Source organism: Danio aesculapii, chromosome 7 (assembly GCF_903798145.1).
Source record: "Danio aesculapii chromosome 7, fDanAes4.1, whole genome shotgun sequence".
In the NCBI taxonomy this organism is placed as follows: Eukaryota; Metazoa; Chordata; class Actinopteri; order Cypriniformes; family Danionidae; genus Danio; species Danio aesculapii.
The window spans coordinates 12,652,790-12,675,936 of record NC_079441.1 but is presented as its reverse complement, the minus strand read 5'-3'; the positions used below and the strand labels follow the sequence as shown (position 1 = coordinate 12,675,936).

Below are 23,147 nucleotides of genomic sequence, written 5' to 3'. Positions count from 1 at the left end.
TTTTTTACCAATATGTACATAGGTATCAAAGTAATATGATGTAAATTTTGATGTAATAGGATGTCTTTTTAAATTTTCCACATTTTCCGAGTGCCTTGGACTAATTTCTGTTGTTGTTTTGATGAATCCCTTACTCAAAGAGCACCGATGAAATATTTGAGTTACCTCTGAGCGCTTTTTGTTTGTCTTTCTGTATTAATATGGTGCAAACTTTGACATCAAATAAAAATTGTGAGCAGGAGGTGTCTGTTAGGTTGTTATAACTCTCCCCAAACCCATTTCTCGATCTTTCTGAATGAAATGCCTACTTTACTACATTCAATAATTTCGCAGTAACAAAAAAACAAGCCATGGCCACTGTTTTCTCATTTAATATTCTGTTTCTCTAGGATTGGAATCACAATACAGAAAAAAAATCGTTAGCAGCTTCCAGTTCATGCAGACTTTAATAGAGTAAGAATAGTTTATACGGTTTGAATGCTAACGTAAATATGCAACAAGCTACTGCAGCATGGTAAAACAAAAATGAGAGAGAAAAAAACTTTTGTTGATGTAGCTATATTATAGTTTTCCTCTAATCTGGGAATTAATTCAATATATTGTGGCATACCATAATTTATTATTATAATTTATTATTAACTAAAACTCTTGAAATTTTTTTAATAAAAACATGCAATGAGAAAAAGACCAAAAGTAATAAAATTACTAACAACAACAACAACAACAATAATAATAATAATAATAATAAAAATAGTGTAAAAAATGTAAAAATAACATTAAAAATGTGCAATTCTAATATGGCTTCAGAATAAAGATTCCCAAATATGTTCTAAAATGACTAGAACACCAGTTATTCAGTCTGATTCGAATTCATTTCTTTAGTATGGAAGTCAATAAGTGTCAGCTCTTCCTTCAAAATATCTTCCTTTGTGTCCTACAGAGGAAAGAAAGTCATAAAGGTTTAAACTACATGAGGAAGAACAAAGCATGGAGTCATTTTATTGCGGGGACTATCAGTTTAAGGTGCTCTGTGGCAACACATTGGTGCGAAATGACAACACCAATGCAAAATGGCAACACATTGGCAGTATGTGCCCAGGGGTACATTTCTGAGAACTGAGAAATACAGTATGTGTTCACGGGTACATAGGGCTGCATTTTATGTGTAAAACTATTATTACTGTGCGGTACCGCTGCCTGCTTACCTCCATATGAACGAGTTTTCTGAAGTGACTGGTTTGCTTAGTAGCTGACTAAGGACTGATCCAGAAACCAAAATAAACAAAACCCCAAAAAGTGAGGCCACAGTAAAAGCACCTGGCCACGATGGCTTTTCTCTTGTAGATTGCTTTTGAAAACACTATGGGTTGGGTTTAGGGAAGGAGCGGGTGGGTCAGTCATTATCAAGCTGATATTTTATGCATGACGTCAAGCCGACCGGCTTCTCTCATAGATGTGCACTAGAAGGACGTTAACGTGCAGAAATGTTTACAGCGGATTTACGAGAAATAGCATGTATGAGAAAATGTGCCCTATAACGTATATGAGATTGTGAAAACTGTCCACTGCACCCTCTAGTTGATTTGTGAAAACAAAATGGCAAGAAAATGTACTACAGGGTACATATTTGTCAGTTCTCTGAGCCTGGATTGGAAAATGGGCCGTGGTATCTTGATCGCTAAAAGAACTAGCATTTCTTTCCTCTTCAAACCACATAATTTGACACACTTCACTACATGCAACATTCAGAGATATGGAGAAATCTGTAAACAATCTAAATATACGCACAGAGCACAGCCAGCTGAAGGGACACGTTGTTCATCCCGACCACATTCTCCGAGATGCAGGTCAGAACAAATCCATTGTCGTCTCTGCTCACGTTAACCAGCGTCAGGGTGATGGAGTGAATGTTGGGCAGGTAGACTTTTGACTGGAGGGCAGACAAAGACGCATTATGGCACGGTTCGACTGCGAATAAGGTTAATCGGTTGAGATGTGGGATGAATGGCGTTCACCTGGTGTGTGTTGATGGAGTGAAGGCCTTTCACAGCCCAGTCCACTTCAGGTACAGGAGAACCCGAGCCGTTACAGCCAAGCGTCACGTTTTCTCCCTCCAGCACCGTCAGGTTACTGTGAGCAACACTGATATCTGGCAGATCTAGATCACAGCAAACATGATTACGTACAGAATTATCCAGTGTAATTCAGTCATTTTAAAGTCACAAGTTATTAGTGTTGGTACTAGAATTGGAAAAAGTAGAAAGTTATTAGAATTGGTATCCACATTTTTTATCAATATTTATATAAGCAGAGATGGGAAGTAACACAGTACAAATACTTTGTTTCTGTACTTAAATAGATTTTTCTGGTATCAGTACTTTACTCTACTATTTATTTTTCTGACAACCAGTGGCGGTTCTAGTTTAAATGGCACTCTGGGAAAACCAACCCAAATACACCCCCTCCCCATCCCCCAAGGAATAAACACACTATGTGGTTGACTTTATATATATTTTAAATATATTAATTTCAAATATATTTTTTAAATACATTGAAATTTATTATATATATCAGTAGATGACACCGAGCTGGCTCCACATTTCATGGGCTGGTTGACATGACCGCAGCTCTGGAGGTTCAACGTTTTTGTCCATTTAACACTTATTTTTCTAAACAAGCCCAACAAATAGCTTCATCCTAATTATTGATTCGCCTTTCTCGTTCGCCACGAATATAATAAGTAATATAAGTAATATAAGTTTTCCAGCGAGGTTCATGGCTGAACTTGAACTTGCTGTATCACGTCTAAGTTAACGTTATATTCATAAATGTATAGGCTACTTGGAAAACAAAACAGAAAACGTGTGTTCTAGAGTGATTGTCATCACGGTGACCGTCACAGCCCTTATATATGACATTGCATACATGTTTTATAAGCTATAAAATGAAAGCCTCAATTTGGTGCAAAATCCAAAATCAAGAAAATCTTTGGATTTGTTTGATTCGTAGATTGTAGGCTATTTTAAAAGCTGATATTATATAAGAACTATTAATAACTGTAATTAAAAAAATAATAAAATAAAAAAGGGGTTTGTTGGTTGTAGCCCACCCTAAATCATCAACAGCCTGCTTTTTAAGTGTATAAAGCGGCTCCAGACAGCACAGAGGTGATTCGCTGGTTAATGTCAACTCTGTGTGAAACTGTGACCAGAAATATCCTTCTTTCAATTTGCTTCTTTGGCAAAATGCGTCTGTAGAAACGTGTGTTTGCATGTGTTACCATCCAAACAACAAAGTTAACAAATATTTGTTGTACATTTAGTGGCCGATCACAAAGCGCAGGCCTTTACGTTCCAAAAACGCGCGGCGCACCGCGCTGCCTTATATGGTTGACAAAAAAAAAAAGAAGCCCTGCACTCTTTTGTATGTCACTAGAAAACGACTGAATCAGCTGGTGTGCGCGAGTCGAGTTGCTGTCGATGTTATAATTGTAATTTTAATAATATTGTGATATTCAAGATCTATAAATACAACTCTGGATAACTTGAAACAGCGACCACAAGTACTCTCCTCCATCTTTAAAAGTTTGCTATACTCACATTGACAACCCAAACCCCGCTGTCACCTCAACAGAAACCCTGCAGTGCTTTCATTTGACTGAACAATGAAACAGAAGTAACACGCTTTTCCGCTCGAGCACACAGTACACAACGGCAAAACTTGAAGCGCGCTGAGCGAGCATAAGATCATGTTTATTACTAAGAAAACTAAATCAAAATTATATTTTAATTGAACACATCTGATCACATAAGGTACGCACAGAAAAGTCTGTTTAGTGTTGTGGAAAGGCAAAGCTGAATATCTGTGGTTAAACTGCCACCCAGCGGTCAAAAGCTGCTGGCGCACCAAGTACCGCTGTCGCCGCGGTATGAATGGCGCCATAAGGAACACATTGAAGTAGTAACATCTGTATACTGTATATATATATATATATATATATATACATATATATATATATATATATATATATATATATATATATATATATACTGTATATATATATATACTGTATATATATATATATATATATATATATATATATATATATATATATATATATATATATATATATATATACTGTATATATATATATATATATATATATATACTGTATATATATATATATGAAACAGTTCATTTATTTATATCATTCATTCATTCAGTCACCACAACGGAATGAACCACCAACTTATCCAGCATACGTTTTACGCAGCGGATGCCTGCCCTTCCAGCTGCAACCCAGTACTGGGAAACATGCATAAACACTCATTCACACACATACACTACAGTCAATTTTAGCACACCCAATTCACCTATACCGCATGTCTTTGGAATTGTGGGGGAACTGGAGCACCCGGAGGAAACCCATGCGAACGCGGGGAGAACATGCAAATTCCACACAGAAATGCCAACTGACCCAGCCGAGGCTCGAACCAGCGACCTTCTTGCAGTGAGACAATCGTGCTACCCACTGTGCCACCATGCAGCCCCGTTATTTATATTAATATTAAAAAATTCAATTGTTATTATTATACAATTACTATTTTAAAAAAATAACAGAAATCAATCCTAAATGAAACTGGAAAACAATGTAAAGACACAACTGGAGTGATATTATAAGATCACTTACAAAATCTTCTGCATGAATATTAATTATGACAATTCTATACAATACAAAAAATATATGTTTTATAGCGTTATCTGTTGTCTTAGACCCGACTCATGGCCGAGAATTCATGTTATTAAGTCTTGCTCACCTCCACATAAAAGGCTGTTACTCTGGTTTCACAGCTCATGAGCAGTGTGTATTTTATCGGCATGCATGTAAGCAACCAGGATTCACACCGAAAGCAGGAGCATCGTGTGTGAGGCATGCAGGAATGGTTTTCTGCGTGCATGCGTCAGTTTGTTTTGACCAGCGTTGTTTTGGTTGCACATAGAGAGTAACAAACTTGCGAGTGCAAAAGATGCCAAATGTAAATGGTCCCTAACGTCTTTATTCCGGGATTACCACCCTAAAGTAATTCACTTGCATAAAGTAAATCGTATCTTGAAGCTTTTATTGGGGCACAGTTGATTGATACTGGGGCATTTTTTTTTTTTTTTTTTTTTTGCACCCTTTTTTTTGTCTCCCTGTGCCGCCCCCAGCAAGATGCCGCTCTGGGCGATCGCCCATATTGCCCATGCCTAAATCCGCCACTGCTGACAACTTATTATTTTTACACAAATATCTGTACTTTCTACCCTTTGCATTTTTAAATCGGGCTTGTTACTTTCGTTTTAATGTGTTTTGCGGTCCGATCTATTATTTCTTGTCATTGCGCAATTTGAACCCCTTTCAATCAAATTTTGTCATCATTCGCCTGCGCATGTTTAAAAAAATAATAATTCTATTCGGTTCAATGACAAATCATTGCACCATTTTCTTCATTAAAAGTGTAGGACAATTAACCTAATCTTCCCCCACCTTCCCTAATACTGCATCATAATGTGAGACAAACATTGCATAATACAAATATTTTAACCTCGCATAACAATATGTAAAGTGAGCTTGGCCTACAGCTGCATAATTTCAGAACATGCATGTCTTACCACAGTGTGCAATGCTCATTGATCTCAGGCTAATCTTGGATGCGCCGTCTTTGCAGTAGAGTTGCTGGGTGTGCAGACCAGCTTCACCTCGCAGCCGCCACAGCTGAATCCATCGAATCTTACAGCCGCAGTCAAAGACAACCCCCTCCAGCCTCCTGTGTCAACAACACACAGCCAACGGTTATTATGCAATCCCCCAACACTGCCATCTTCATGCAGATGAGCATGCAAAAAATCAATGAAATTCTGCTTGCAGTGGGTTCACATAGAAATCTTATGAAATAGTGACCAGATTGAGTCTGATCCAAAATCACAGGCTGCTCCATGAGGATGTTTTTTTTTTTAAAAAGAAGGCATTTGCTAATTGACTGGGCTGTATTTACCATTTCATGACATGCAATGCACACCGGTATATTCATGGCGCATACATGATGCATTACATACAAGCACGGCTATTTACATTTCAAAGCTGCAAAACTGGCAAGTGCACAAAGCACACAAATCCCATTCCCAGAAGCGACTCTCAAGATTCAGTTACTAAAACAGTTACAGATTAGTAAATGTACATGTCTAAATAAAAATATATGAAAAAAGCATTGTTCTCTGAAAGCATTTTTATTCTTATTAATAAATAATTTCCACAAAATCTCACGTCAATTCATACATTTTTATTTGACCCTTTGCTAAGCCACACTCGAAAAACGCCACACACAAATCATAGCTTAGCAACAATAGCTACGCCTAGGAAGTCTGTCAAGCTTTCAAGCGAGGAAAACGAGCCAAAGCCTTGTGCATATGGATTGTGCATATCTGATACTCGGTATCCTAAAAGTTTGGACAGGGTGGTGGAGTTTTTTTCCCTTTCCAAAACCTAAAACCCAAGGGGAGAAATGCCAGTGTGGATCAAGCTCTGTGAGGGGCGCTAAAAGAGCGGGGTTAAGTTGGTTTGTTTTTGATATTCCTGAAACATTCAGTGATCAATGGCGATAACTCGCACAACTCTTACCCTAAAAAGCCCTCACAATAGCTGTAAGATCGAACAAAATCCAGTCATATTTCCGTCTGTTTCAAGCTACGAATATTTGAAATTACATATCAACAGAAAAAAAACGAGATGTGATCATAATCTGAGCACTTGCGATCACCCGCAGTTTTTTCAGTAATTTATAACCCTCATATCCATGTCAGAGTTAAAATTCACTCATGTTTTTGTCTGTCTTTTAGAGATTTAGTAATTGGTGATGACGTTATAGCGGGTTAGTGTCTGCTTTTATATTTGGTGTCGGATTAATATTTGCTGGTAGAGAAAATTTATTTGTTCACTTCTGCTATTTATACTTTGATTTGCATTTCAATGTATTTTAGTAATTGTAAATTAGAATAGAAACTGTATAAAAGCCAGTGGTGGAAAGAGTACTGAAAAATCATACTCAAGAACCATTACTTACCTATAAATGTAGTGCAAGTAGAGTAAAAGTATCTTTTGTGAATATTACTCAAAGTATGAGTAAAAAGTAGCCCTTTCAAAAGTACTAAAGAGTAGTGAGTATTACGCTGTAAAAAGCTGATGCGTTTACATGTAATTTGTGTATGTTTGTGTAAACGTAACATTCTGTAGTGCATCTAGTAATTGCCCAGCAGGCACACAACATCATAAGACATTAATATTAGGTTAGATTTAGGTTGTGATGTCAGATGACCAAAAATTAAGGTGTAGCCAGAGTCTAAGGACAAAGTTATTTTGATGTCCAATAATGACGTCAAATGACGTTGATATTTGGTAGACTTTAGGTTCTTAGAAAGTGACCAAAATCCAACATCGATCTTACACCAACATCATATTGACGTCAAATATTGACATTTATTCTTCAGGTTTGGCAACTAATAGTCTGATAGATGTCATATAGGTAACGTCCACACAACGTCAAACTGCAACATCATCAGACATTGATTTTTGGTTGGTTTTAGGTTGAACATTTGACATTGGAAAATGTATTGGTATGCTGTTTGACTAAGATTTGACGTTTTGGATATCATCATTATGAAGTTTCATTCCTCAATTATGTTTATATACAACTCAATATACACCAAACTTGTGAACTGAACAATTTAAGTATAGTCTACAAAACTGGCATGTTTTGGCAGGAAGAAATATGCAAGTTTTGGCAGACACCATTACTCAATTAAATTGAGTCAACGAGTTTACTCAATTAATTTAGTTCAGTTAACTTATTAGGGTTTTCAGTGTACAACCGATCTACTCCAACTGAGCAGAGACTCATTCATCTCATTCAGGCGATCTCGGACTGATTGATTTGGTGCGGATTCGAGCGCAATTGCAGAATTCATATGCCAAACAAACTGCACTAGGCAAGGCAAGTTTATTTATATAGCACATTTCATACACATTTCATAAAGTGCTTTACATAAACAGAAATAAAAAAGACACAAGTAAAAATAAAATAAATAACTGGGCAAATAAGACCGGTTCTGAAACAAATGTCTAGGTGTGAAAGCACCCTATTTGCATGCAATTGACAAATAGTCGCAGCCAAATTAAACTTTCAACCCGATTGGGCCAGTAACGATCCTGTATACAGTCCCGAGCGTCTCACATGCTGGCCCCGGGCCATCGCGCAGTTCTTATTGTCGAGCCCTGCAATTTAATTCATAGAGTGGCCAAGAGAGCTTAACGTTATGCAATTTAAGAAAACACATGTAATTACAAAAGACACCAGAAAATTAAGAAAACATCCTCATTGCTTTGACAGCATATGTGTGTCCAGTCAGGCACCTCGTACACGACGCGTCTTCTTTACAGTGGTTGGTTGGCATCCACCAATCCCACAATGTGTCACCAATGTAAACAGGAGATGTAGGCTAGACTGCAGCCAAAATTAAATAATTTACCATGTAACGGACAAATGCATCATATTGTAACAATAATGGAGTTAATATATATAAAAAGTAATGCATTGTAGTATTAGTTACTGTCAACAGTATTGCCGTTACAGTGACGCATTACAAGTACCATGTTATTGCCCAACACTGGTTGTCAAACTGTTGAAAGATGGTTTCTCAATTTGTTCATGTTTCTCTGTTTGCATTGGTTTTCTTAACTTGATGCATTTTTGAGCCACTGTGAAAATTAAGAAGCTACATGATTTAATTTACAATTTGCCTCAGATTTAATAGTATTAGGTGATTTTGTTAATTGAGACACAATGTCATTACAACATTTGCATTGGGTTTGTAAAAATAGTTTTTATACATTTATTTTGTGTTACATTTCCATGTTTGACCAGTAGGTGTCATCTGTGTGTGTAATTGAATTATTGAATCATTTTGCAAAGCAGTCCGTGCACTTAATTGAATTAATTTTATTGATGTAAACAAGCTTACGTCTAAAGTACACTTCAGTTTTTATGTTGGCAGGAGGGTCTGCATACAATGGGCAAGTTGCAAATTGCTGGAGTAGTACACACATTAATATGTGCACCACCTGATTGTCATGCAGATTGGAATGCAAAATTAATGAAACTGCAGTTTTGTCACACAATCTCGTATTAAATAAGGACCTGGTCTGATTACTAAAAGGCTGTAGGTTTCCCACATGGGAAGATCCATAAGCATTCACTATAGTGCCCTTGAGAAACACTCATAACCATAGGCTGCTCCATGGGGTGTCTTTGATAAAATGCATTTACTAATTGACTGCACTGTATTTACCATTTCATGACATGTTGTTCACACGAGTATTTTGTTGACTGCATCTCACATACATGATGCATAACATGCACAGCATCACAAGCACGGCTATTTACATTTCAAAGCTGTAAAACTGGCAAGCGCACAAAGCACACAAATCCCATTCCCAGAAGTGACACTCGAGATTCAGTTACTCAAATGTGGTGATGTTGTAAAGTTTATAAAAAAAAATAAAGAAAAATAACCAAAATATATTGTCTGAAAGCATTTTGATACTTATTAATACATATGCATGTATACATTAAACAAATTAGCAATGGACTCCTTCAAATGTTATGCAAAGTCACGTAATTTCAGGAATCAAGGCTTCGTTATGGTCACTCACACAGGGTGTCAGCATTAGGGCTTCTCGTTTACTTTGAATGTATGATGTCTTGCTTTGCTGAACTAAATTGTGGGCAGAATGCAGATTTCGTCGTCCGTTTGGTACATGCATATTGTTTGTACGTTACAACACCTGTTATTTAAGAGTTTAGGAAGACTTTTAAAAGATTTGTAAAACCTTTTTTATTTTACTGACCTCAAATTGTTGAGCTTGATCTGTCCATTTTAATGTTTTGAAAAATATGGATGGATGGATGGAACAATTTAACAATGGATGGATGGATGGATTGATCAATGGAACATGTAATGATGGATGGATGGAATGAAGGATGGATGAATTAATAGAACAAAGAATGGTTGGATGGGTGGATTGATGGATGGATGGAACAATGATATATTAAAGGAACTTTAACAATGTATGTATGGAATGATTGATGAATGATGGAATGAAATATGGATGGATGGAATGAAGGATGATTGGATGGAAGAAACCATGGATGATGGAAAGTTGGATGGATGAAATGAAGGATGGATGGATGGATGGAACAAAAGGTAGAGGGACTAATGGAACGAAGGAACGAAGGAACTTTAACAATGCATGGGTGGAATGATCAATGGATGATGTAATGATAGACGATGGAATGAAGGATGGATGGATGAATTAATAGAATAAAGAATAGTTGGATGGATGGATGGATGGATGGATGGGACAATAATAGATGTAAGGAACTTTAACAATGCATGTATGGAATGATTGATGAATGATGGAATGATGGATGGATGGATGGATGGATGGATGGATGGATGGAATGAAGGATGATTGGATGGAAGAAACCATGAATGATGGAAAGTTGGATGGATGGAATGAAGGATGGATGGATGGATGGATGGATGGATGGATGGATGGATGGATGGAACAAAAGGTAGAGGGACTGATGGAATGAAGGATGGATGGATGGATGGATGGATGGATGGATGCAAAAATAATAGATGAAAGGAACTTTAACAATGCATGGGTGGAATGATTGATGGATGATGGATGGATGGATGGATGGAATGAAGCATGGATGGATGGAACAATTTAACGATGGATGGATGGAATGATTGAATGACGAAATGATGGATTGAGGGAAAGTTGGATGGATGGAATGAAGGATGGATGGACTGATGGAATAAAGGATGGATAGATAGAAGAAATGATGGACAGATGCAATGGATGGATAGAATGATGGATGGATGGAATGAAGGCTGGATGGATGGATGAATGGATATATGGATGGATAAATGGATGGAAGAATGACGTATGGATGGAACGATTTAACAATGAATGGATGGAACGATGGAGGATGGAAAGTTGAATGGATGGAATGGATGGATGGATGGAACAAAGGATAAAAAATAAAAGGTGGATGGATGGAATGAATGAAAGATTGATGGACGGATCGAAGGAACGATGGATGGATGGAATGATTTAACAATGGAAAGATGGATGGAGCAATGGATTGATAGAATGATGGATGGAATAAGGATGGATGTAATGAAGGATGGATACAAGGAACAATGGATGGAACAAATTAGGAATAGATGGACGAAATTATGAATGGATGGATGGAACAAAGGATGGATAGATGGATGGACGGATGGATGAATTGATGAATGGAATGATGGATTGATGGAAAGTTGGGTGGATGGAAAGTTGGATGGATAAAATGAAGGATGTATGGAATGAAAGGTGGATAGATGGATGCATGGATGGATGGAACAAAGTAAGGATGGATGGATAGACGGATGGAACAAAGGATGGAAAGAGGAATGGATGAATTGACTGACTGATTTGTCTGTAAAATAATAAAATAGTACAGGTATTTTATTACCTGGATTTTGAGCCAGAATTTATCACACCAATCCAGACAATATACCACTTAAAAAAATGTCAATTTAATACTATTAAATATCAATAAAAGTGACCTTTTTCTTAATAATTAAACATCAACATTTGTTATAGGAAAGATAAAAGTCCAACAACATTATTCAAAAGCATAACTAAATTAAAACCAAAAAATGAATCACAAATTACGGTAAACTGTTAATAAAATAGAAATTTGTTGCAGTGTGGTGCCTTATAGAAACTTGCTTTTATGTCAAGGATCATATTCTATTTTATAAACACATTAAGAATGTAACTTCTAACTGAATAATCTCTTTCATGAAGTGCATAAATTATGCTCACAAATATGTGCAATATCATACAAAGCCACACTTAAAGAGCTGATGCAGATTACTGAAAAAACTACAACAATTCCCTAGAAAAAACACAGTGGCAGCGGCTGAGCGGCAAGAAAGACGAGGCGCTCACAACGTGATGAACTGTATATCATTACCCACAGGCTTTGATCCCAGCGTGAAACTTTAGTCCATTAATCTGCACGCTCGGGTTAGAAAATACACCACTGTATGTTTTCAGATCCCTTCATTATTTTGCAAATCCCTTTCTGCCAACCTGCACAAGTCAGGTCACCCACGAGAACAAACGCATCTGTAAGACATTTCAACTAAAATGGCCAAAGTAATCAGAAGATACAATTATGAAGTATGAAGTTGCTAGAGAGTCGAATAACAACAACAGCATCAACTAAAAGACGAGTTTTGTTCTCTAAGTAATTACTTGTGCTTTGAGCTTAAACTCAGGCATTATTTACGCTGCCAGGAATAACTCAGCGGTGGTCGACGGGGGGCCTGACTATCATCAGCGATGATTGACAGCCCGTAACATCATTATGCACGCTGATGAGGTTTAGTTTGTGCATGTGCACCTGAAAGCTATTGAGCAAGACTACAAGATGCAAACTCTTCTGAATGTAATAGGATCATTTTCATTTGAAGAATAGAACAAAACATAGAGATGCAGCAGTAGAAAGAGGGATCTAAACCACACTTCAGAATCCAGATTTAACACTGGACGTTAACTTTTTTTTTTTGCATGTTACCTTTCATGAGGGGTCTGCTGTAGCAGTTTTTGAATGTGAAATATCTGTAACACCATACATGGAGTTACTGTCAATCAATTCCGTCTGAAATCCCACTAAATCTGGCCTAATGAAACATTGAAAACTCCATTTTTTGCAAAAACTGCATGGAATTTGTACTTAACCAGACTGATCAACAATTGGTTGGGCATGTATTTAAAATCATTTCTGTCTATGCACATCTCATAATTGAACATAACTATAAATAATAATATAAATATAAGTAAATAAATATAAGAGTGAGAAATAATGGTAACACTTTACTTGAAGGAGGTGTTCATAAAACTGTCATGAAACCTTTTTAATCAGAACATGACAAGTCATGAATGTGAATGAGATTGTGTGCATGCTTATGGCTGCTGTCGTTAAGTGTCATTCGCTCAGTAATGACATTCAATGTGAAGTTGACAGTCATGACAAACAATACCATATTTGCATTTAAAATGATATAACTTAGCGAATGAGACTCAATAAGAGTTGCCATAAGCATGCATGCACATGCACATCTAGTGTCATGTCATAATTATAGAGGTTTCATGAAAGTCTTATGAACAGTTCTTTCAAGTAAGCTGTTACTGAAATATCGTTACTCATTTGTGTTGCTAGATCTTGCTTTGAAAATCAGCAAGCAAGGACAAGTCCATTTTAAACAGAAAAATATACAATGGATGGATAAGATGGGATGGATGGATGGATGAATGGATGGATGGAATAAAGTATGGATGGATAATTTAATAATTGATGGATGGAATAAAGGATGGATGGAAAATTGAACAGTAGATGTATGGAAAGATAGATGGATGGAAAGTTGGATAGATGGAATGAAGGATGGATGGATGGATGAACGGACTGAAGGATGCATGGATGGATGGATGGATGGATGGAATGATGGATGGATGGATGGACGGACTAAATGATGTATGGATGGATGGAATGAAGGATAGATGGATAGTTTAACAATGGATTGATGGAATGATGGATGGGTGGAAAGTTGGATAGATGTAATGAAGGATGGATGGACTGAAGGATGGATGGATGGATAATTTAACAATATATGGATTGAATAATGGATGGAAAGTTGGATAGAAGGAATGAAGGATGGATGGATGGATGGAATGAAGGATGCATGGATGGATAAATGGATGGACTGAAGGATGGATGGATGGATGGATGGATGGATGGATGAATGGATGAACTGAGTGAGGGATGGATGGATCGACGGACTGAAAGATGGATGTGTGGATGGAAAGAAGGATAGATGGATAATTTAATAATGGATGGATGGAATGATGGATGGGTGGTAAGTTGGATAGATGGAATGAAGGATGCATGGATGGATGGGTGGATGGAATGAAGGATGGATGAATAATTTAACAATGGATGGAATGATGGATGGATGGAAAGTTTGATAGATAGAATAAAGGATGGATGGATGGATGGATGGATGGATGGATGGATGGAATGAAAGATGAATAGACGGATAGAATAAAGGATGATCGGATTGATGGAATGAAGGATTGGTGGATGGATGTAAAGAAGGATGGATAGAACAAAGGATGGATGGATGGATGGATGGATGGATGGATGGATGGATGGATGGTTGGTAGAATAATATACAAAAAAAAAAAAACAATGTATAGCGATGCACACTTGACTACTTTAATACCTGTAATAAACTTGATAGATTTGTTAATTGATGATTAAGATTCATGTAATATGAAGCAATCGTTATTATGCAAACTTTGCAGAATAAGCAGCTATTAAGGTCTGTGTGAAATCAAAATTTACAACCAAAACAATATCTATCTTTATTGATAAGCACATTGTTGTTCTTAAAGTAAACAATTCATCTGTGCAGGTTGATGCACTGAAAAAAAGTTCTTTTGGTAATCTTCAATCAAATATGACCATGTGCTACCGCATTTGAATCGGCAGTTCTTTTCTGTTGATGTCAGTTTTAAAGCTTCAGCCACAATATTCTTAACCACGTCCCCTTATATTTGTTTGCTTTGAGGCAATGATGCTCAAAAAGAAAGCCCCGCCCCTACTCAATATTCCGTTTCAACATACTGGAATTAAAGTGGATTCTCAGCTTATTCAGATCTAATCCTTGAACCAACCATTTCAGGCATTATGAGAAAAGAACTGATGCTGTAATGTATATACTGTAAACATTGCATCTTTGATGGGTGTAAACTTATAATAGGAGATGAACAAAAGGATTTTAATACCATAATAGAAGCAATAAGTGTAGATCCAACACACTACCTAAAAATTGCACCGAGAACCACTGATTTAAAGGATAAAGTCTAAATTCGCAATTCTTTCAGCAAACCTTCAGGCTGATATTATATTATAGTGATGGTTAGGATAGATTTAGGTCTGAAAATCAATAATGCCCATGATTCTCATCTAGCTTTGAAGATTACGCCATTATCACAGCACCAAAGCAACACCATTCATATCCATAATGCACGCAATTTGTTCTCTTAAGTTATATTAGTTTGTTTACAAAGTATATTCAACTGAAATTAATGCAATTTTTTGCATTTTCTTACTTTACAAAGAAAATAATAAAACATTAACAATACATTCTTTGATCAGTATTGTTTACATGATTGAAAATCTGTGCAAAGAATAAGTATTTTGTGTTTTGCATGAAGCATTTTTGAATCTAATTGGCTTTAATGACTGTTTTGCTGAATGAAGGGTAAAAACATCCTTTGAACCATTTCATAAATGTTATAACAGTCAAAGTAACTGTCAGTCATATACAGTTTAATAAGCCTTCTGTATATACCCCCCCCCCCCCAATTCTGTTTAACAGAAAGACTTTTAGTTTTTAACACTTTTTTTGAACATAATATTTTTAATAATTCATTTCTAATAACTGATTTCTTTTATCTTTGCCATGGTGACAATACATCATATTTTACTGAATTAAGTACAATTTAAAGGCTTAAATAGGTTAACTAGGCAATAATTAGGGTAATTAGGCAAGCCAATAGCCCCTTTAATGCATACAGACTTTTCCAGAAAATTACTTGAAATTTTCTGGAAAGAGAAGTTGTAATGGTACCGGTTATTTCCCGGAATGCTACTCTGCATGGACGCAGAAGGAAATTGCCGGAAAGAGCCCGTTCACGTTTAGAACGTGCCGATGTGGATGTCTACTCTGACCAATCAGACGAATTCACATCTGAGCTGTTTATGAAAATAAATGGCTTTAAATCCTTCTCCAGACACATTTAGCTGCAGCTTGTTGGTCATGTAACATTACTATGTTCCTTAGTGCCATCTGTGGAAAAAAATATCGATAAAATGCTTACATTGCTGAAATCATACATCTCTAACAGGAAGTTTTTTGTCAAAATTGGTAACTTTTCCTCCTCTACGTCTCCGTTAATGTGTGGTCTTCCCCAAGGTTCGATTTTAGCACCTTCACTCTTCTCTGTCTATATGCTCCCATTAGGTTCTATTTTCAGGAAATATGGCCTGCACTCATCTTTATGCAGACGATACACAAATCTATCTGTCACTCAAAAAGGAAAATGAGTCCTCTGTTGTGAACTCCCTGTCACTGTGACTGGAGAAGGTAAAAGCATGGCTTTCTGAGAATTTTTTATTTTTAAATGAGGAGAAAACAGAGGTTATATATTTGGGCCCAATGATTTATCGGACTGTAAACGCCGCATATTAGGCAACTTGGAGGAGTTCAGATCACCACAGGTACGTAACCTGGGCATAACATTAGACCAGGACTTAAACTTTGATAAACAAATCTCAAATGTGCTTGGAAACAGTTTCTACCAACTCCGCCACCTTTCCAAAATGAAATCCTCTCTTCCTTTACATTCTCTAGAAATTGCCATACACGCGCTTTTAACCTCCCGGTTAGACTATTGTAACTCTCTCTATTTTGGGCTGTATGCTCAAATTCAGGTCACTGTTTTAAGTGCTGTTACAATCAATTAGCCATCGTCAGGACGTGAACACACTGGGGTGCTGTTTTTGCACATGTCAAAACGGTCTTGTTCTTAATCTTGTCAGAGTGGTCAACTGTGCTAGTATCTTTTAATTAGGCAAATTTTTTCCGCTTTTTTGTTACACTTTTTATGCTCTCTCATATTATGTGCCTATTGCTGTTACTGTTTATTATGCCCATACTGTTTGTTTTTTTTCTGTAAAGCACTTTGTGCAGCCTTGTGGCAGTTGGAAACGTGCTACATAAATAAACTGAACTTGAACTTATGATAAACCGCTGTGAGTTTACCTACGTGCATGTGAAGGAGCGCTCCTGTGCAACCCAGGCTCATTCTGATTACATAGCCCTATATACATTTCTGGAGAGAGCAAAACACATACCTCTTGGGTTTTTGCAGTTTTGTTTTTGTGAACCCACCAGAGGCTGCTGTGTACACATTTTGAGATCTCAAATTTCTTTCACGAGTGCCCTTCGAGCCTGCTGTTCTCATGTAAATCCACCAGAGGCCGATGTCCACTGATTGATTTACTGACTGATCAACCAGCCGATCCCCCCACCCTACCCCCGTCTCTAACCCCAACCAATTAAAAAAGCACCGATTGACCCGCCCACCCCCTTCCCTAAACCCAACCACAGTGTTTTAAAAAGCAATCCAGAAATAGAAAAGCCCCCTGATTTTTACCACGTTTTCAGATTTTACCACATTCTCACCGTTATTTACTTGTTTATTTTATTTTTTTGGCTTCTGCTTTTGTCTTACCTGCTTTCTGGAACCGTTCTTCACCAGACTCGAACTCCGTTGTAGCGGTCAACTCCGCGTCTCAAGACATTTTGAGCTACCGGACAATATGGAGGTATTATACCGGATAATACCGGATAATACGTCCATATGGAGGTAAGCAGTCAGCTCGTAAGTAAAAAAAAAGAAACAGTGTCATACGTAGCAAACATACGTAGCTCTGGCTACATATTTCGCGACCTCCACAAATGTACATAGGGCTACGTTTTCAGAATGAGCCTATGTTACTTCTGTGAGTCAGATTTGAGTAGCCTACACCACCCCGACAGTCTTTCGTTTTAAAAATGATCTCACAAGCGGCAGCACAAACTCAAATGTACATCTCTGTATGCGAAAGTGTTCCTCCGTATCTTTTCATCGATGCTGTTCACAATATCCATTATTTGGTCCATATCTGGGAGGAAAGCAGCAACATGAATGCTAAAGTTTTAAATAAAAGTGAAACCATCAAGAAAAAGACAGACCCCCTTCATGTTACAAGCACGGCTGTTTAGAGCTCATTTTTGGTTAATGATATCAGAATTACAATTATTTTGTAATGGATGCGTGAATGGTGCTTTCTGGAATAAAATCTGTAGCATCTTTGCCTGTGTGAACAGCACATATTTGATTTTACCAGTAAAGTTGTTCCGGAAGCTTTCCGGATATGTATCGGTATCACGGTGTAAAAGGGGCTATTGTACAATAATGTTTTGTTCTGTTGACAATCGTAAACTAATATTGCTTAAGGGGGCTAATAATATTGAACTTAATGTGAAATGAAAACTGCTTTCATTCTAGCCAAAATAAAACAAATAAGACTTCCATCAGAAGAAAAAATATTATAGGAAATACTTTGTAAAATTCCTTGCTCTGTTAAACATCATTTGGGAAACATTTGAAGAAGAGCTAAGGCCTAGTAAGGGCTAATAATTTTGACTTCAAGTGTACATATGGTACATTTAAAAAAAGGTGTAAACAATGAGCTATAATCTGTAACCCATAGCCAGTGTTGATGTCATTTCCTTTTAAAAGAAAATAACACTCAAGAAAAGCACTCAGATCGTATGCTAATGAAGCGAGATGTTTGTGTTGCCAAGTGTCCTTGAAGACAATGACTTTGTTGGATTTATTGCAATGCATCCTTTCATTTTCATCTTAAGTACAGTTTAACCATGTGATCAATCACTTGGATGACACGTCATGCCAGTGCTGAATGTTTCTCTCCCAGATAATACAGGGCAACAAGAAGATTACCATATCTTACATGCTCAGATTGAACTCTCAAACAATTATAAATGAATGCATCACACACACTGTTGTCCTGACATTTAAAGGGATAGTTCATGGAAAAATTGAAAGGTCTTATCACTTACTCGAGCTCAGGTCACTGTTTTAAGTGCTGTTACAATCAATTAGCCATCGTCAGGACGTGAATACACTGGGGTGCTGTTTTTGTACATGTCAGTGTTTATGAATAGATTACATCAAAACGAACATGAGCAATCTTGACAAACTATACATCAGTCTAAAGCTACAACCCTCAAGCAGCCATTGGAGCTAGTTGTTTTTCAATGGAAATCTTTTAAAGAATGTATTTGCTAAATTTGTGTAAGTTGTACAGAAAATGCTTATTAGATATGGAGTACAACACACATGCGCATTCATTGCTGTTCATCAGAGTTTATTTTGAGTAAGAGTCCTCAGAACAACAACCAATCAAACACATTTAGTCCACCGACACAATGGTGTTGAATTATGGATGGTTATTTGTTTGTTTATGTCACTGTTTCTTCCAGAGACCTGTTGTTTACATTGGTTATGATGTTACTTATGTCTGAAAATGGCGTCTTTGTAGTAAAAATCAAGTGGATGTAATAGCTTACAGTGTTAAAGATAAAAAGGAGACCACAAGCTAAATGAAAAGTCAAAGTTACTAAACAAAGCAGTCGAGTGTTTTGAGTTCTGCGTATGCTATCTGTGTGAGCCACTTTTAGCCAGTAACTTACTTTCTAGTTTGACTGATGGAGAATTTAGCCAATGGGTGCATGATCTTCTGAAAATATAGTGACGTTTATTTATCTATTGGATATGTTGTTGTTTTATTGCTCTCTGTGCACAGTCATTGGTTTAGTGCAACTTTCAATCATTAACTGTGCGTGACACACCTGTCTTACACAGTGTATGATCCTGCATAGCTTTATGCTAACAGTTCAAGCTAACGGCAGACAGGCTGGTTTGCACAAAGGAAACAAAGAATATGCTCACAATATGTCTTTCTTTTTTAAAGGTTTATAAATTAAGAGTAAAAAATATATATATGCATTTGAAGTTTAAATGATTCGCCCTCCTGTGAATTTAGTTTTTCTTTAAAAATTTCCCAAATGATGTTTAACAGAGCAAGGAATTTTTCACAGTATTTCCTAAAATATTTTTTCTTCTGGAGAAAGTCTTATTTGTTTTATTTATCTCGGCTAGAATAAAAGGCTAGAGCTAGAGTACTCAGCTAGAGTAATAAACTAGGGCTGCACGATATTGGAAAAATCTGAAATTGCAATATTTTGTATTTCTGCGATATATTGTGATGTGAATACAATTTCCATATAACTAACAGCTTTATTTGGACAGAATTCTCTCTGTTCACACAGCATGATTTGAATCGCTGACAGCTCCTGATATTTAACACAAAATAAAAGCAGTTTTTATTTTTTTAAAACCATTTTAAGGTTAATATTATTAGCCCTCTTAAGCAATATATTTGTTTGATTGTTTACAGAACAAACTATCGTCATACAATGACTTGCCTGATTACCTTAACTTGCCTAATTAACCCTTTAAATGTCAATTTAAGCTGAATATTAGTATCTTAAAAAATATCTAGTCAAATATTATTTACTGTCATCATAACAAAGATAAAATAAATCAGTTATTAGAAATGAGTTATTAAAACTATTATGTTTAGAAATGTGTTGAAAAAATCTTTGCGTTAAACAGAAATTGAGGGAAAAATATACAGGGGGGCTAAAAATTCAGGAAGGCTAATAATCTGACTCCAACTTTATTTCTCTGTGGAGAAAATGAAAAGTTTTGTGTCATTCTTATTTATTTAAAAAATAATTCAAAGCAAAAAAAAACCCGATTTAATAACCGGAACCATTACAGACTATAGAGATTTAATTTTAATATGTCATTAATTTTTGAGTTCTACGTGTTATAATTTTACCCTGACATTTGAAAGGTTACACCTTAGAAATTTATACCTGTAATTAGCCCAAAAATCACCAAAAGGTTGAGCCAGGATTATCTTTGGATATTGGCTCATAAAAGCACGTTTTAGAGATTCAAATGAAACAATATATGCATATATTTCAATAAAATACAAAAACGTTAAATGAAGTAAAAAGTGATTATTTACTTTAATTAAAAAAGTGAGTAGACCCGTAGTAACTTGTAAGGGTTAAGTTGATTTAACATATTTTCTGTAATTACAGTTCATTTAATTAAAAAAATTAAGGCAATGGTTTTACTCACTTATTTTGAGCAAAGTTGACTAATCATTTTAAAATCAAGAGGTTTACTCACTTGTTTTGAGTAAAGTCAACTAATCATTTTTACAGTGTATTTATCAACTTGATGACTTGACTAAAAAAACCAAACCTAAATTAAATAAAAACTACACAGGCATATAAAAAAAACACAAAAAATGAATTCATTCTCCTCACCCCCATATATGTATATATATATATATATGTATATATGTATATATATATATATATATATATATATATATATATATATATATATATATATGTATGTATATACATATATATATATGTATATGTATGTATGTGTATATGTATATGTATGTATATATATATATATATATATATATATATATATATATATATATATATATATATATATATATATATATATATATATATATATAGTAATAAAGTCTCTAAAATAACAGAAAATGTACTGGCAGATTATTAGAAAGTTGTTGTACCATAATACACCAACTAGGGCTGCACGATATTGGAAAAATCTGAAATTGCAATATTTTGTATTTCTGCGATATATTGTGATGTGAATACAATTTCCATATAACTAACAGCTTTATTTGGACAGAATTCTTCATTTATACTTTTATAATGGCCATTATTGATTATTAAAAATAATATTCAGCAAAAGAGAGGGTATGTTTCGTATTTTAAATTAAAATTAAAGGAGGGGCAGTTCTGTTATAGGCTTCGTTTTGTTATAAATATGCAGTGAAGATGACGCTCATATAAATATGTAGCTACACGACGCCTCAGCATTTCTGCTGTCTGTTAAGTTGCTAGTAACAGAATGAAAATATGCAATTCCTTAAATCATGTTTTCATTTTATTGTTAAGATACGTAGCCAGGATAATGTGAATAAGGTTATAAAGTACACTGTTCCCTTTGAAGATTTACCCGACGTGTCATCGGTAGTTTGTTTTCCATATTTCCATATTATTCCAAACTTGCGAAGTCTGAACTTACAAGGAGAGGATGCAAGACTGAACTGTGTGTAGGCTACTCGATATTTGATACTTGATACTTGATACTTGATACTTGATACTTGATACTTGATAATGATACTTGATATTACTTGATATTTCCCCCCATCCATATTGACACGGAGCAGCAGCATTTTTAAATGAAAATGGCCTCTCCAGCGTTTCCAAAAGGCTCCGTTTTCGGCGCTTGAAAACTCTGGCGGAGTGTGGATGGATGGCGTAACAATAGCAAAACTTAAGCGTTTTAAAATGAAAACGTATTGGTGTAAACGGGGCCTCAGATCGTGTGTTTGATAGTTCACACTGTGTGATTGTTACTCATGTGAACGAGCACCGATTTGCCTGTAATTTCAGGCATTTGTCTGCGATTTTTCAAAACCTGTCGGTGAGTCAAAATCTGGGCTAAAATCATGCAGCCTGAACTCGGCATAAACAGTCCTTAAATGATCTCTAACCCTCCCACCTGGTAAACATGTCTAATTCATCACAAATACGATTTTTGGCAAAACTAATTTCCTGGAGGAGCCATTTAGACGAATGACATGTGATGTTTAAATCATCAACCACAATATCCACATCAGTGAGAAACAAGAAAAGACAGCATCACACACACATACACACAGAGACACAGTCCCGAAATCATCATCTAACACATTCTGAAATGAAAGGCCCCTAAAAAAATGTGCGTAATAAAAAATTAAGCAGGACATATGTCAGCTCCACTGCAAGTTGCGTTCAGCCACAACAAAGAACGAGGACGGGGAGGACGTGTCAAATATTTAAAAATATGAATTGTTTTGTCATTTCGAACGCAACAGCGCCATGTCATCTCTCACAATCAATAAACAAACTCATCACTTCATGTACATGCAGATTGCTCAAATATTCATGACAAACAAGAAAATGAGGTCAGGCTCCCAGCAGACAAGACCAATACATTTCACTGCCATGCCTTAATTAACCAGCGACTGTTTCGCAGACGTGTAAAAAGCGTTTCTGCTTCATCACCGGAGATGTTTTCGCTTTGACAGAAGCTAGTCGAGTCTATTGAGGGGAAAGCAGGGGGG

At 36.1% G+C, this 23,147-nt stretch overlaps 1 protein-coding gene across 2 annotated transcripts in view; it reads right to left on the bottom strand.

Annotated features, from left to right (window-relative positions):
- ntrk3b (neurotrophic tyrosine kinase, receptor, type 3b) overlaps positions 1–23,147 on the bottom strand; it is a 285,287-nt gene that overhangs the window by 147,332 nt on the left and 114,808 nt on the right. For both annotated transcript variants that reach the window (XM_056461059.1, XM_056461060.1), the window contains exons 5-7: positions 5,653–5,807; positions 2,016–2,158; positions 1,789–1,930 (exon numbers count right to left, since the gene is read on the bottom strand). In XM_056461059.1, coding sequence (XP_056317034.1) covers positions 1,789–1,930; positions 2,016–2,158; positions 5,653–5,807 — 440 coding nt within the window. The remainder of the gene's footprint in view (positions 1–1,788; positions 1,931–2,015; positions 2,159–5,652; positions 5,808–23,147) is intronic.